This window comes from Babylonia areolata, chromosome 16 (genome assembly GCF_041734735.1).
Source record: "Babylonia areolata isolate BAREFJ2019XMU chromosome 16, ASM4173473v1, whole genome shotgun sequence".
Taxonomy (NCBI): Eukaryota; Metazoa; Mollusca; class Gastropoda; order Neogastropoda; family Buccinidae; genus Babylonia; species Babylonia areolata.
This window is the reverse complement of record NC_134891.1, coordinates 3716267-3731555: the sequence shown is the minus strand read 5'-3', so window position 1 is coordinate 3731555 and position 15289 is coordinate 3716267. Positions and strand designations below refer to the sequence as shown.

Below are 15289 nucleotides of genomic sequence, written 5' to 3'. Positions count from 1 at the left end.
AGTGGACGCGTTACCTCTAGGCCATCACTCCACACTCAACACATATGTTGACCTTGGAGATCGGAAAAATCTCCACTCTTTACCCACCAGGCGCCGTCACCGAGATTCGAACCCGGGACCCTCAGGTTGAAAGTCCAACGCTTTAACCACTCGGCTATTGCGCCCGTCGATTCATTGATTGATATGGGATACTTATATAGCGCTTATCCTCGGTCGGAGACCAAGCTCTAAGCGCTTTTACAAACTCGGGGATCATTTGCACAACAGGTTGCCTACCTGGGTAGAGCCGACTGACGGCTGCCACTGGGCGCTCATCATTCGTTTCCTGTGTCATTCAATCAGATTTCAGGCACGCACACATGCACACTCAGACAAACATGTAACATTTTACGTGTATGATCGGGTTTTGTTTGTTTGTTTGTTTTTGTTTTTGTGTTTTGTTGTTGTTTTTTGTTTTTTGTTGTTGTTGTTGTTTTCTTTTATATTTACCCCGCCATGTAGGCAGCCATACTTCGTTTTCGGGGGTGTACATGCTGGGTATGTTCTTGTTTCCATAACCCACCGAACACTGACACGGATTACAGGATCTTTAACTATACGTATTTGATCTTCTGCGTGCGTGTACACACGAAGGGGGTCCAGGCACTAGTAGGTCTGCACATATGTTGACATGGGAGATCGGAGGAATCTCCACCCTTTACCCACCAGGCGCCGTCACCGAGATTCGAACACGGGACCCTCAGATTGAAAGTCCAACGCTTTAATCACTCGGCTATTGCGCCCGAATATAATATGTAATTCCTTCGCTGCTTTCTTTTCTGTATTGTTGACTTGATTCTGTTCTTCTACTTCTTGCTAACTTCGTCAATATCCATTGACAGAATAGTTGATTTCCTACGCTTTTTTCTGCTGTCCAGCGGTCGATCTAAAGAAATAAAATAAAAAAGACAAGTCGTTTTTGACTCACTTGTGTAAACAAAGTGAGTCTATGTTTTAACCCGGTGTTCGGTTGTGTGTGTGTGTGTGTGTGTGTCTGTGTGTCCGTGGTAAACTTTAACATTGACATTTTCTCTGCAAATACTTTGTCAGTTGACACCAAATTAGGCATAAAAATAGGAAAAATTCAGTTCTTTCCAGTCATCTTGTTTAAAACAATATTGCACCTCTGGGATGGGCACACACACAAAAAAAAATGAAGCCTTATTATATGCAAACTGCATTTACTGTTATATTTATATTTTTGTATTCTCTAAACTTGGCACTTTGATCTGATATTCTGACACAACAAGAGCAGTCATTATTATCATTTTTTGTTCAAACAGGAACTTCTTTTGCTAAGCATGGAAGTTTTATTTATTTTGCAAACGTTTTGGTGCAGATAGTAAAAAAGGGAAATTACTCTGTAATTAATGCTAGGGGACTTAATTTGCCACAAGTGAGTCTTGAAGGCCTTGCCTAATAGTCGTTTTTATTTTTGATTTGATTTGTAATTCATTGCCTCTGCTTCTAATGTATATCTATGTCCTGCCGTTTAGCAATGAAGGGATTATTCATGAACGGATGAATAAATGATTGATTAGTATTACAAAGCCTATTCCTTTGTTTTCACGTAAAACGTAAATAGATAACTTATCCATTTACATGTCCACAGACTTGTTACGAGTGTTTTTTCCCAGTGTCTTGCTCTCCATTTTTTTTAACCATTTGATTGTTAAATTCCTTCCTTTTCGTTAGCTGTGCTTGACTATGTGTGTATACATATGTATGTGTACATAACTACATGCATGTATATGAATGTGTATTGTGTGTGCGTGTGTTTATGTAAGTTTGTGCCTGCCTATGTGTGCGTATGTGTTAGGGTAGCTGTTAGATACACATGTATGTTAAAATGTATGTATGCAGTGTGTGTGTGTGTGCGTGCGTGCGTGCGTGCGTGCGTGTGTGTGTGTGTGTGTGTGTGTGTGTGTGTGTGTGTGTGGTCACATTTTGGTGTGTGTATGTAACATAGATATAATGTTTTATGTTAACAAAAGCGTTTTTGTAAAGCACCTAGAGCAGATTTCTGGATAGTGTGCTATATAAGTATCCATTATTATTATTATTATTATTATTATTATTATTATTATTTAAATGCGGTCGGGGTTCATGAATGAACATAATCATTACTACTACTGTTGCTGCTGCTGCTGCTATCCTACGACTACTGCTGCTACTTCTACTACTACTACTACTATTACTGCTGCTGCTGCTGATGATGATGATGATGATGATGATGATGATGATGCTGATAGTACAATCCAGTATCTTACTTTCCTCTTTTTAACTATTCAGTTTAAACTACTACTACTACTGCTACTGCTGCTGCTGCTACTGTTGCTGCTATTTTACTTCTACTACTGTCACTACTACTGATACTACTACTACGACGACGACGACAACGACAACTGCTACTACCAGTACTACGACTACTACTACTACTACTACTACTACTACTACTACTACCACCACCACCACTGTCATCATCTTCTTCTTTTTTCTTTAACTGAGGAGCGGTAAAAGACAAAAACTATTTAAAATCAATATATCAAATAAGGAACTTTTTTTAACTCTCTCCATACGAACGGTGAAAGAGACGACGTTAACAGCGTTTCACCCCAATTACCACCATCAAAATATTGCAAGCGGAAGGCTCTTATACTGAAGAGGTGAATGTTGATAAAAGAATACCACAATTCTGACGACGGAAGCTAAAGGTTGGGTCATTCAGACACCCACTGGACATCCGAGGGGTCTGTGTAGAGGAGAAGAGAGGACTGGCCGTACTGAGTGAGTTAAAAGTGCATAGACGAAGAAAGCAGACAGACCTGTTTCTAGCGGCATCAGAAGAAGGCGTGGTAAGCAACCAGACTGAGCGTGAAAGCCACCTTGCTCGCGTAGCCCTAACCTTTTCCACACGTGCCCGTTGTGTGGATGCCCACGTGCTATGATGCCCCGGGGTGACAATGTAGGACCGGTTACCACCACCACCCCAAGCCAATACACCCCCCAGATTTTTTTTTTTTTTTTTTTTTTAAACCCGTATGTTTACGTCTAGACTATTTCTTTTACCTTGAGGACGCTGCCAAGAGAGGGAGAATATGCGTGTGTGCTGAAGGCGTGGTCTGACATAACATATAACACATGTGTGTGTGTGTATGTGTGTGTGTGCGCGTGTGTGTGTGTGTTTGTATGTGTGTGTGTGCGTGTGTGTGTGTGTGTGTGTGTGTGTGTGTGTGTGTGTGTGTGTGTGTTATCTTCAGTTTAACGTCTCTGTGTGTGTGTGAGTGTCTGTGTGTGTGTGTGTGTGTGTGTGTGTGTGTGTGTGTGTGTGTGTGTGCGTGCGTGCGTGTGTGTGTGTGTGTGTGCGTGCGTGTGTGTGTGTGTGTGTGTGTGTGTGTGTGTGTGTGTGTGTGTGTGTTTTATCTTCTTCTTCTTCTTCTTCTTCTTCTTCTTCTATCTCTCCCCTCTCTCTTCTTCTTTTATTCTCTCTCTTTCTTCTTCTTCTTCTTCTTCTTCTTCTTCTTCTTCTTCTTCTTCTTCTTCCCCTCCTCCTCCTCCTTCTCTCTCTCTATCCTCTCTCTCTCTCTTCTTCTTCTTTTTCTTCTGTCTGTCTGTCTGTCTGTCTCTTTCTCTCTTCTTCTTCTTCTTCTTCTTCTTCTTCTTCTTCTTCTTCTCCTCCTCCTCCTCCTCCTTCTCTCTCTCTCTATCCTCTCTCTCTCTTCTTCTTCTTCATTTTCTTCTGTCTGTCTGTCTGTCTGTCTGTCTGTCTCTCTCTCTCTCTCTCTCTCTCTCTCTCTCTCTCTCTCTCTCTCTTTCTCTCTCTTCTTCTCGTCTTCTTCTTCTTCTTCTTCTTCTTCTTCTTCTTCTTCTTCTTCTTCTTCTTCGTCTTCTTCTTCGTCTTCTTCTTCGTCTTCTCTCTCTCTCCCCTCTCTCTTCTTTTATTCTCTCTCTCTCTCTCTCTCTCTCTCTCTCTCTCTCTCTCTCTCTTCTTCTTCTTCTTCTTCTTCTTCTTCTTCTTCTCTCCCCCGCCTCTCTCTCTGTCTCTCTGTCTTCTTCTCCTTCTCCTTCTCCCTCTTTGCTGTGCTGTTTCCTCTTTCTCAAGTGACGTTGTCCAACGTGAAGTATGTCTTTTGTACAAAATATGTTTTGTGCATGCTTTCATTGATGTATGTTTGTTTCTCTTTGTCATGGATGTAAAAACGCAGATGTGCTTACTTCACCATTCGTGTGAAATAAATACCGCTTCCTTTAAAACAAAAGTCCTGTCTTGGCAACTTCAAGACCGAACATGACAAAGACATACTCGTGAACCAGTTGTCTGGTTGTGTCCTATGACATCTGCAGAACGTGTTTCATGGTCCCACTGTCTGTGACAGGAAGAAGCACCGTGACTGGAATCAGCAGTTGTCTGCCCACGAACATTGGGCACATTCGTTCCAGTAACACCCAGACCAGTCCACCCTGGAATATGTTGCTCTGAGGAAAACGTGAACCTGGTCAGATTTTGAATGAAGCTGGACATAGCAGCCTCATCTGCAGTCATTTGAATGGGGGGCATATGGTTCTACTTTATCGTATGTGAAACGTAAATAGAGCTCTAAAGCTGAAGATAACGGCTATGTGGGTGTGTCGATGATTGTTGTGTGTCAGTGGGCACGTGTGTCTGGACCTGGATTTCAGAATTTTTTGTCGCTGCAGATTTCATTTTGTTCTTTTTTCTGTAATCAAATTGTCTCTCTTTCCGACAGATTTCGTGATTGTGTGCTTTCGCTTTCGTTGCCACAAGGTCTATGTCAAGCACTTGGAAGACCATACATTTGACCATTTGACAGCCATGATCTTTAGAAAATGGAATTCATTTCGACCATACATTTGACCATTTGACAGCCATGGTCTTTAGAAAATGGAATTCATTTCGTCGCTTTGTCATATTTGATGCAGAGGTCTTTTGGATATAAAACACCTGAAGCTTACTATGGAAGTTTGTCTGGGTAGTCAATAGACCGACTGTGGTATCCTTCTTGTCATTTACAGCTGTATTTACAACAATATGTTCGCTGATCCTTCCTTTCGTATGGCTGGCTTCAGAAATCATGTGGACAATTACACGTAGTGATTCCACTCTTCTTTCGTTCTTTCTTTCTTTCTTTCTTTCTTTCTTTCTTTTCTTTCTTTCCTTTATGTCCAAAGCAACAGCTGTCCAGTTCATGACTTCGTGAATCTGGTTTGGACAAAAAGCTTAAACAGATGACATTTAATAAATCATTTGGAATTATGGTCTCACACTGTTTTGGTCTGACATGAATTCAGGATTACTTCAGATGATGAACAACCTCTATTTCCATAATCCTGCCTCTTCCGCAGCTTTTGATAGCAGAGTTCAGTATATCTTAGGCTGAGCATGTGAAATCCCCCTTCAGACTGGCATCCAACACTAGGTTATGATGAATAAAATCATGGGAACTGGATAAAGGACATTATGATGGTATTGAAATATGTTTGACATTGCAGTTTTAGAAGGGGAGAGAGAGAGAGAGAGAGAGAGAGAGAGAGAGAGAGCATTTATGATACGCTGGGCTGACACTGTGGTCCTCCAACCCTTCCACCCCCCCATCCCCCCAACCCTCTCCCCTCACCCCCACCACATTCCCCCTTTCTTCGATTGTACTTTCTTCATTCGCTTATGTTAGAGAACTATTTCGTTGTTTGGAATTTAGTGCTTTCCAGTTTGCACGTACATCGTCATGTTGTTGTTTTTTTCTTTTTATAATTTCTGTTTTCCCACCCACCACCCCTCCATCCCCGTTTCTTCTTCTTCTTCTTCGTTCGAGGGCTGCAAACTTCCACGTTCACTCAAAAGTACACGAGTGGGCTTTCATGTGTATGACCGTTTTTTACCACGCCATCTAGGCAGCCATACTCCGTTTTCGCCCTCCCCCCCCCCCCCCCACCCCCACCCCGTTTCAGTCTTTCCACTTGTCTCTGAATTCTGTGATTCAATCATAAGTGTCTTCACACACTGTCTGCCGTTCATTTTGGGTGAACATTCACTGCCCCACATCGCTCCTCCATGACGTCACACCCTGTCTGACGTCATCTGCTTTCAGCCAATCAGCTTTCTCCAGCGCTCCGCTCTCAGCCAATCAGCTGTCTCCAAGCTCCGCTTTCAGCCAATGATCTGCCTGCAGCACTCCGCTCTCAGCCAATCAGCTCTCTGCAGCACTCTGCTTCCAGCCAATCAGCAGTTCTGGCCACACCCACAGCGGTTCAGTGACAGCCCGCCGTGCTGTGTCACCCTGTTAAAGGACAGGGCCCGTGCCGCCAGGTCCTCACTTCACTGCTGACTGTGGAGAGAAGTTCTGTCACCAGCCTGCACCTCTCTGTCTCTGCCCAAGCCTCTCGCTGTGTCTGTCTGCTGAAGGAAGCTGCGCTGCACTTTGTTAACAGTTTATCCCTCGTCAACTTCTGTCCTCAACATGAAGGTGGGCGTTGCTGCTCTGGTATTGCTGATGGCGGGGTTTACGTGGGCATTTATAAACAGGAGAGTCGGCAGAGATGGTAATTGTGAGTGTGAGTGTGTGTGTGTGTGCGTGCGTGCGTGTGTGTGCATGTGTGTGTGTGTGTGAGTGTGTGTGTGTGTGAGTGTGTGTGTGTGTGTGTGTGTGTGTGTGTGTGTGTGAGTGTTTGTGTGTGTGTGTGTGTGTGTGTGTGTGTGTGTGTGTGTGTGTGTGTGTGTTTGTGTGTATTAGATGTTATTCTATGTTAATTTTAAATTAGAATAATTTTATTTCAAATCGAGAAGAACTCTAAAATGAAAAATAAAAGGGGGCTGCGGGGTGCCGAGTGATTCTCTCTTTTTGTTTAATCCGTTTGTGGTATGAATTTCAATTTTTGCTGGATCCCTTCTTATAAACTGCTGTGAAGAATCAGTAGGTGGGTATTTGTGCTAAAAGAAAGCCATTATAAAAAAAATTGGTGCTATGTAAATTTGTATCCCATTTTCATTACAGGTTTATTCATCACTAAGGAAAACCTGCTAAAACCATGTCATAAAACAAACTGGAAACTGAACCCCTTTAGAGATAGTTACATGCTCAAGAATGAAAATCACATCTAATGAGACTTGCATTTGTGGTAATAGATTTACTCCCATATACGTTATCTGTGAATGTGAACATTTTTTTTACAAATTCTTCGGTTGCATATTTTTCCTTTGAGAACAACTGTGATGATAAACGTTTGTTTAAGATCGTTCAAAATTTAATTGGGATCCCCATTGTTTGTCAACTGAAATATACCAGTTCACTATATCATCAGTTTACTGGCCAACAACATGCTGTCTAAGTCTCGAGGTGAAGGCTGGTGACTGAGCTTCTCTCCACAGTTAGCTGTCGAGGTGACACGAGAATTCAAATGGCCCCTCAGCTGCTGCTTTGAAGAGTAAAGCGTCCTCCCAGCATGTCCTCCATCCCTTTCTTGACTCAACGTCTATAAGCAAATGGAGTGAAAAGTGATGACCCTGTTTCGATTCTCAACACACATTTCAAAGCCAAGTTTGACTGATAATTATTATACTCTCAGGATTTGTCATCCATCAGACATGATAGTTTGAATATAGATAAGTTACAAAAAATAAACCAGAACCTGTACCATGAATTCTCATCTTCTCTTCACATTCAAACTTGTGCTGTTTCTTCATTCGTTCAAAACCACAATGTAGCATTCTTTCACGTGTCTCCTGGCTGAAACACCAAACATCTAACTTAATATGGAACTCCCGATTCGGAACCTATTTACTTCTATACTCAACCACACAAGTGACCTACCCATTTATAACTCTCACTCCTTTGACAAGAGGACATGGTTTGGCCCAGTCCAGAAAGAGCCAGTAGTTCTGGAACAAAACTGCAACCATCATAGATGCCTGCTTACCCAAACACTCGTGGCTGATGAGCCGTCCAAATTTCCCAGGCTGTCGAGCTGTCCGTTTCATTGAAACCTGGCCCTCCTATGGCTGTGGGGTAGGTGGAAGGTTATCAGGTGTCATACAGGTGTTTGAGTGGAGGATGCTTAGCAGGTATCATGCAGGTGTTTGAGTGGAGGATGCTTAGCAGGTATCATACAGGTGTTTGAGTGGAGGATGCTTAGCAGGTATCATACAGGTGTTTGAGTGGAGGATGCTTAGCAGGTATCATGCAGGTGTTTGAGTGGAGGATGCTTAGCAGGTATCATGCAGGTGTTTGAGTGGAGGATGCTTAGCAGGTGTCATGCAGGTGTTTGAGTGGAGGATGCTTAGCAGGTATCATGCAGGTGTTTGAGTGGAGGATGCTTACCAGCTGTCATACAGGTGTTTGAGTGGAGGATGCTTAGCAGGTATCATACAGGTGTTTGAGTGGAGGATGCTTAGCAGGTATCATGCAGGTGTTTGAGTGGAGGATGCTCAGCAGGTATCATACAGGTGTTTGAGTGGAGGATGCTTAGCAGGTATCATGCAGGTGTTTGAGTGGAGGATGCTTAGCAGGTATCATGCAGGTGTTTGAGTGGAGGATGCTTAGCAGCTGTCATGCAGGTGTTTGAGTGGAGGATGCTTAGCAGGTATCATGCAGGTGTTTGAGTGGAGGATGTTCAGCAGGTATTATATGTGTCCATGTGGTAGTGGTGGTGGTGGTGGTGGTTGGGTATCACGCGGGGCATTCAGGTGAGGGATAGTTTTATCAGGTATCACAATGAGATCAGTGTGGGGATGGGGGTGGGGGATATTATCAGGTGCCATGCATGGTTTTTGAGTGGAGGATGCTTAGCAGGTATTATATGTGTCCATGTGGTGGTGGTGGTGGTTGGGTATCACGCGGGGCATTCAGGTGAGGGATAGTTTTATCAGGTATCACAATGAGATCAGTGTGGGGATGGGGGTGGGGGATATTATCAGGTGTCATGCATGTGTGGGAAGTGGGAGAAATATCAGGTATCATACAGGTGTGTGGTATGGTGAGAATGTTAAGTATCAGACAGGTCTTTGACGTGGAAGAAAGGTTATCAGGTGTACTGTAAGGTGGGGATAATGGTTATCAGGTGTACTGTAAGGTGGGGATAATGGTTATCAGGTATACTGTAAGGTGGGGATAATGGTTATCAGGTATACTGTAAGGTGGGGATAAAGGTTATCATGTGTACTGTAAGGTGGGGATAAAGGTTATCAGGTATACTGTAAGGTGGGGATAAAGGTTATCATGTGTACTGTAAGGTGGGGATAATGGTTATCAGGTATACTGTAAGGTGGGGATAACGGTTATCAGGTATACTGTAAGGAAGTGGGAGAAATATCAGGTATCATACAGGTGTGTGGTATGGTGAGAATGTTAAGTATCAGACAGGTCTTTGACGTGGAAGAAAGGTTATCAGGTATACTGTAAGGTGGGGATAAAGGTTATCAGGTGTACTGTAAGGTGGGGATAATGGTTATCAGGTATACTGTAAGGTGGGGATGATGGTTATCAGGTGTACTGTAAGGTGGGGATAACGGTTATCAGGTATACTGTAAGGTGGGGATAATGGTTATCAGGTATACTGTAAGGTGGGGATAAAGGTTATCAGGTATACTGTAAGGTGGGGATAAAGGTCATCAGGTGTACTGTAAGGTGGGGATAATGGTTATCAGGTGTACTGTAAGGTGGGGATAAAGGTTATCAGGTGTACTGTAAGGTGGGGATAATGGTTATCTGGTATACTGTAAGGTGGGGATAAAGGTTATCAGGTGTACTGTAAGGTGGGGATAATGGTTATCAGGTGTACTGTCAGGATGGTAGGGGGATAAAGGTTATCAGGTATACTGTAAGGTGGGGATAATGGTTATCAGGTGTACTGTAAGGTGGGGATAAAGGTTATCAGGTATACTGTAAGGTGGGGATAAAGGTTATCAGGTATACTGTAAGGTGGGGATAATGGTTATCAGGTATACTGTAAGGTGGGGATAATGGTTATCAGGTATACTGTAAGGTGGGGGTAATGGTTATCAGGTATACTGTAAGGTGGGGATAATGGTTATCAGGTATACTGTAAGGTGGGGATAAAGGTTATCAGGTATACTGTAAGGTGGGGATAATGGTTATCATGTGTACTGTAAGGTGGGGATAATGGTTATCAGGTGTACTGTAAGGTGGGGATAATGGTTATCAGGTATACTGTAAGGTGGGGATAAAGGTTATCAGGTATACTGTAAGGTGGGGATAATGGTTATCAGGTATACTGTAAGGTGGGGATAATGGTTATCATGTGTACTGTCAGGTGGGGATAATGGTTATCAGGTGTACTGTAAGGTGGGGATAAAGGTTATCAGGTATACTGTAAGGTGGGGATAATGGTTATCAGGTGTACTGTAAGGTGGGGATGATGGTTATCAGGTGTACTGTAAGGTGGGGATGATGGTTATCAGGTGTACTGTAAGGTGGGGATAATGGTTATCAGGTGTACTGTAAGGTGGGGATAATGGTTATCAGGTATACTGTAAGGTGGGGATAATGGTTATCAGGTGCTGGACTGGTTTGTGGGATGTACAGAGGTTATCATGCATCATATAGATTTTGGGATCAATTAATAATAATGATAATGATAGTAATAGTAATAATGATAATCCTGAATGACATTTATATAGCTCATTTTTCTTCAGTGTATTTTTGAGAGGCTTGCAATCGTGGAGAAAACATTCAGAAAGTGCTTCACCAAACAAACGTTAGCTGGAATGGAGAAAGTAGCTTGATGCCTAAAACCGACAGTCAGCGATTTCCAGACAGTAGGAGTACAAACGCTAAAACTGCGGTAGCTGAAAGACTTAACTCTCTCCATACGAACGGCGAAAGAGGACGACGTTAACAGCGTTTCACCCCAATTACCACCATCAAAATATTGCAAGCGGAAGGCTCTTATACTGAAGAGGTGAATGTTGACAAAGGATACCACAATTCTGACGACGGAAGCTAAAGGTTGGGTCATTCAGACACCCACTGGACATCCGAGGGGTCTGTGTAGAGGAGAAGAGAGGACTGGCCGTACTGAGTGAGTTAAAATTCATTCTTGGTGCCTTAACTTTCTCCTCAGGACCAGAGAGAACGTGAAGGCTTGTATGTGAGGAGTGAAGGTGGAGGTGCCCCATCAAAAATGCGGTAGGCAAGGACTGCCTCTTTGTTCTGACAGTGAAACTTTAACCAATCTAGCTCCTTCAGAAGTGGTGCAACGTAATCACGCTTACTTTTTTCTCAGAATGAGCAGTGCATTACTGTTTGGAACTCACCGTAGCAGTGAAACTTCTTTGGACAAAAATAGAAATGCAAAAATCGACGAGAAGTAAGGAAAGTCACAGCAAGTCTGCAGACAGAAATGAAATCAATGGTATCATTGTCATAATGGCCTCTGGTGGAGGTAATAAGGTACACAGGTCACTGGAGAGGGAAGAGGGTGCTATCGTCTGTCATGCAGGCTGGAGCATGGTTCAGGTCTTTGGACTGGTTAGCGGTTGTCAGTCACCATAGATGTTTCTTTGGTGGGAAGGTTTTCACGTATCACACGTGCTGTGGTGCAGGGAGAAGTTTATCAGCTGTCATACATACGCAGGTGAGGAGAATGGTTACCAGATATCACAGGATGCGTCAGGTGGGTCGTTATTTATTGTTGACATTTACGTTGGAAACTTTTTGCAGCTGACGATGACAGGTGTGTGGACAAGGGATACGCAGGTGACTGTGAGTTCTGGAGGTGCTTTGAAGAACATCATCCATGTGGCCGGCAGTTCGACATGCAAATGGCGTACCACAACTGTGAAAGCTTTTATCATAACATTTCCACCTTCACAGAACAGGTGGGTTATTTTTCCGCCTTCCCTTGTCCTGTCTCACACACACACACGCACACACACATACACACACACGCGCGCGCGCGCGCACGCGCGCCCTCACGCTCACACAAACGCGCGCACACACACACATACACATAGACACCTCAGACTTTCACACGAATGCATGTACATTCGCACACACACACACACACACACACACACACACACACACACGCACGCACGCACGCACACACACATACACACACACACACACACACACACACACACACACACACACAGGCTACTCATTTGCACTGTATCCCCCGAACTATAGTGTGTGTGTGTGCGCGCGTGCGTGTGTGTGTGTGTGCATGTGTATGAAAAGGATATCTGAAGTCAAAGTGATCTGTATTGGGCACGTGGGCAAGAGTGACCTTGTACATATCAGAATTTAAAAAAAGGAAATAGGTAAAAAAAAATTATTAAAAAAAAGAAATTCACACATTACATTGTGTATACATATCCAAATCATATTTTGGAAATAATAAAACGTGTATATGTGTGTGTGTGTGCGCGCGCGCGTGCGCACTCGTGCGTGTGTGTGAATTACGTGCAGGGCCAGACGTTCCTACGGAGGTCAATGCTGTGCTTCTTGAGCACCTTTTCGTGGATCTACTACCAGAACATCGGATGTGCTACCATGCAAATAATCTCCTTGCTAGACTCGATCACCTGCTTCTTAAGAGAAGGCTTCTGTGATTTCATCAAGGACAACTTGGAAGAGTTCCGTATGTTCTTACAGAACAGCGAATACCCCGATAACGAAACTTTCACGTAAGTGTTTGGTCACCAAGACGTGACGTGTAGGTGGGAATGTGATGGTCGTCTCCCTCACGTTATCTGTGAGCGAGGGGTGTCTCAGGTCATTTTGACGTCAGGCGGGGACAAGGCGTGTGACGACGAGGTCATTCTGACATCAGATGTAGACAAGAACTGACCTCCATAGCATCAATAACAAACACGAAATGTCCCACGACCCGTGGCCTTTCACACCCTGTTTTTAATGTGACCGCACTTTCGATCCCCCTCCAGTTGAGTTGGGGGGAGTGCTGTCAAGGTCTTCAGTGTCAGCAGATTCATGGGGGACCGTCGTTGGAGGGATTCTCCAATTTAGGGGGAATGCTCACTCAGTCTGGCTATTCTAAACGAACATGCACATTAAGCATGGTGAAATATAATGATTTGAAAGATATATCAAAAACCATTAACTCAATTATAATGTCATACTAAGACCCATATATGTGTGTATCCTCGGGTTAGTTCATATGCCACTACCTCACACTCAACACAACCAAAACACTAGTTCATGCATAGTCGCTAGATTAGACTATTTTCAACTCTCCTCTCATCGGCTGTCCGCAAACACTCCTCAGACCACAACAGCAGGAACAAAACTCCGCCGCCAAACTGATTTATAAAGCAAAAAAGATCCGCACACTGCACACCCCTTCTAAAAGAGTTGCACTGGTTACCCATAGAGCATAGAATCAAATACAAAGCTGCCTGTCTCTGCTACCATGTCACATCCCGATACCTCTCTGACATCTTTCAGATCTATGTACCTTCCCGTTCTCTTCGCTCTGCTGCCGATGATAGAACATTCCGCGTCCCAAAATACAAAAGAGAACAGCACGGTGGTCGAGCCTTTTCATCATCTGCTGTTCAAATATGGAACTCTTTACCTCACCACGTCCATCACAGCCCCTCACTGCCTTCCTTTGAATCTAACCTCAAGACTTTCCTCTTCCGGCAGCATTTCCTCCAGACCCTATCTCATACATGAAAGTAGTTAGTTGGTATATTTGTAACGCTGTATTGTGTGTGCATCGAATGTATGTATGTATGTATGGCTGGATGGATGGGTGCATGCATGCATTCATTATGTGTGTATTTTACGTACGAGTTTGTATGCGCATATATATGTTTATTGTGCATGATTATGAGTTGAGGACTTAAGTATGTTTCGTATGCGTGTGTGTGTGGATTGTAAAGCGCTTTATGCTATGAGACAAACGCTGATAAATGTCCAGTTATTGTTTTCATTATTATCAAATGGTATATCAAGTACTCTACCACTAGAAGGGAATTTTAAAATTGCAGCCCACATGCTATAATCATGTTGTTGCAGACTCCTGTCAACCAAACTGGAAGAGGAGGCCAGAAGTGCCAGACGGAGAAGACACCTTAAATCTTTCATCACCAAAGGAATGACGAGGACAAGTGATCGCCCCTTCCATCTGACCGACAACTGTTGCTCTCTGTATCCCGTCCTGTGACATGGATGATCCTGCCTCTTCATGCTCGCAATCTGTGATTTTGATCTTGGTTTACAAAATGTATATATCCTTCGTGAATATGCATACATAGCAGAAGCATATTCTCTTGCTTCATGCGTCTCTCTCTCTCTCTCTCTCTCTCTCTCTCTCTCTCTGTGTGTGTGTGTGTTAATAAGCAGTAAAGTACTTGTGCAAAAGCGTTTATTATCTACTTGTGTGTATATGTGTATGCTTGTGTGCACGCACGCACGGGGATGTGCGTGCAGATGGGTGAATATGTGTGCATGGGTTTGACACGAACATTGAGTGAGCTATCCTCAGGCCTTGGCAGAGGGGAGGGGGGGGGAATGGGGAATGGTAGTGGGGGGGAAGGGGAACTGGATGGAGGGGGAACATGAAGCAGAAGAGGTCTGTGATGGTGGTCAGCAGATGGTGACTGTGGGGATGTGTCGGTGACTGCTGAACAGTCCTCTCTCTCTGCACGTGCTGCAAAACACCTGTCTCCATGTGAAGTCACACCTGTCTCCCTGTGAGGTCACACCTGTCTCCCTGTGAGGTCACACCTGTCTCCCTGTGAAGTCACACCTGTCTCCCCATGAAGTCACACCTGTCTCCCTGTGAAGTCACACCTGTCTCCCTGTGAAGTCACACCTGTCTCCCTGTGAGGTCACACCTGTCTCCCTGTGAGGTCACACCTGTCTCCCTGTGAAGTCATGCCTGTGAGGTCACACCTGTCTCCCTGTGAAGTCACACCTGTCTCCCTGTGAAGTCATACCTGTCTCCCTGTGAGGTCACACCTGTCTCCCTGTGAAGTCACACCTGTCTCCCTGTGAGGTCACACCTGTCTCCCTGTGAAGTCACACCTGTCTCCCTGTGAGGTCACACCTGTCTCCCTGTGAAGTCACACCTTCTCCCTGTGAAGTCATACCTGTCTAGTGAAGTCACACCTGTCTAGTGAAGTCACACCTGTCTACCTGTGAGGTCACACCTGTCTCCCTGAGAAGTCACACCTGTCTCCCTGTGAGGTCACACCTGTCTAGTGAGGTCACACCTGTCTCCCTGTGAAGTCACACCTGTCTCCCTGTGT

The 15289-nt window shown here is 44.1% G+C and overlaps 1 protein-coding gene across 2 annotated transcripts; it reads left to right on the top strand.

The window, feature by feature from the left end:
- The first annotated feature begins 6164 nt into the window (after positions 1–6164).
- LOC143290798 (uncharacterized) lies at positions 6165–14336 on the top strand. Of its 2 annotated transcripts, XM_076600313.1 has the most exons (4): positions 6165–6597; positions 11733–11890; positions 12483–12700; positions 14055–14336. In XM_076600313.1, the coding sequence occupies exons 1-4, from the start codon at positions 6516–6518 to the stop codon at positions 14200–14202; spliced, it is 606 nt and encodes a 201-aa protein (XP_076456428.1). In that variant the 5' UTR covers positions 6165–6515; the 3' UTR covers positions 14203–14336. The 2 variants fall into 2 exon arrangements, with proteins under 2 accessions (XP_076456428.1, XP_076456431.1); XM_076600316.1 differs by lacking the exon at positions 12483–12700 and having other exon boundaries at positions 14055–14172.
- The last annotated feature ends 953 nt before the right edge of the window (positions 14337–15289 follow it).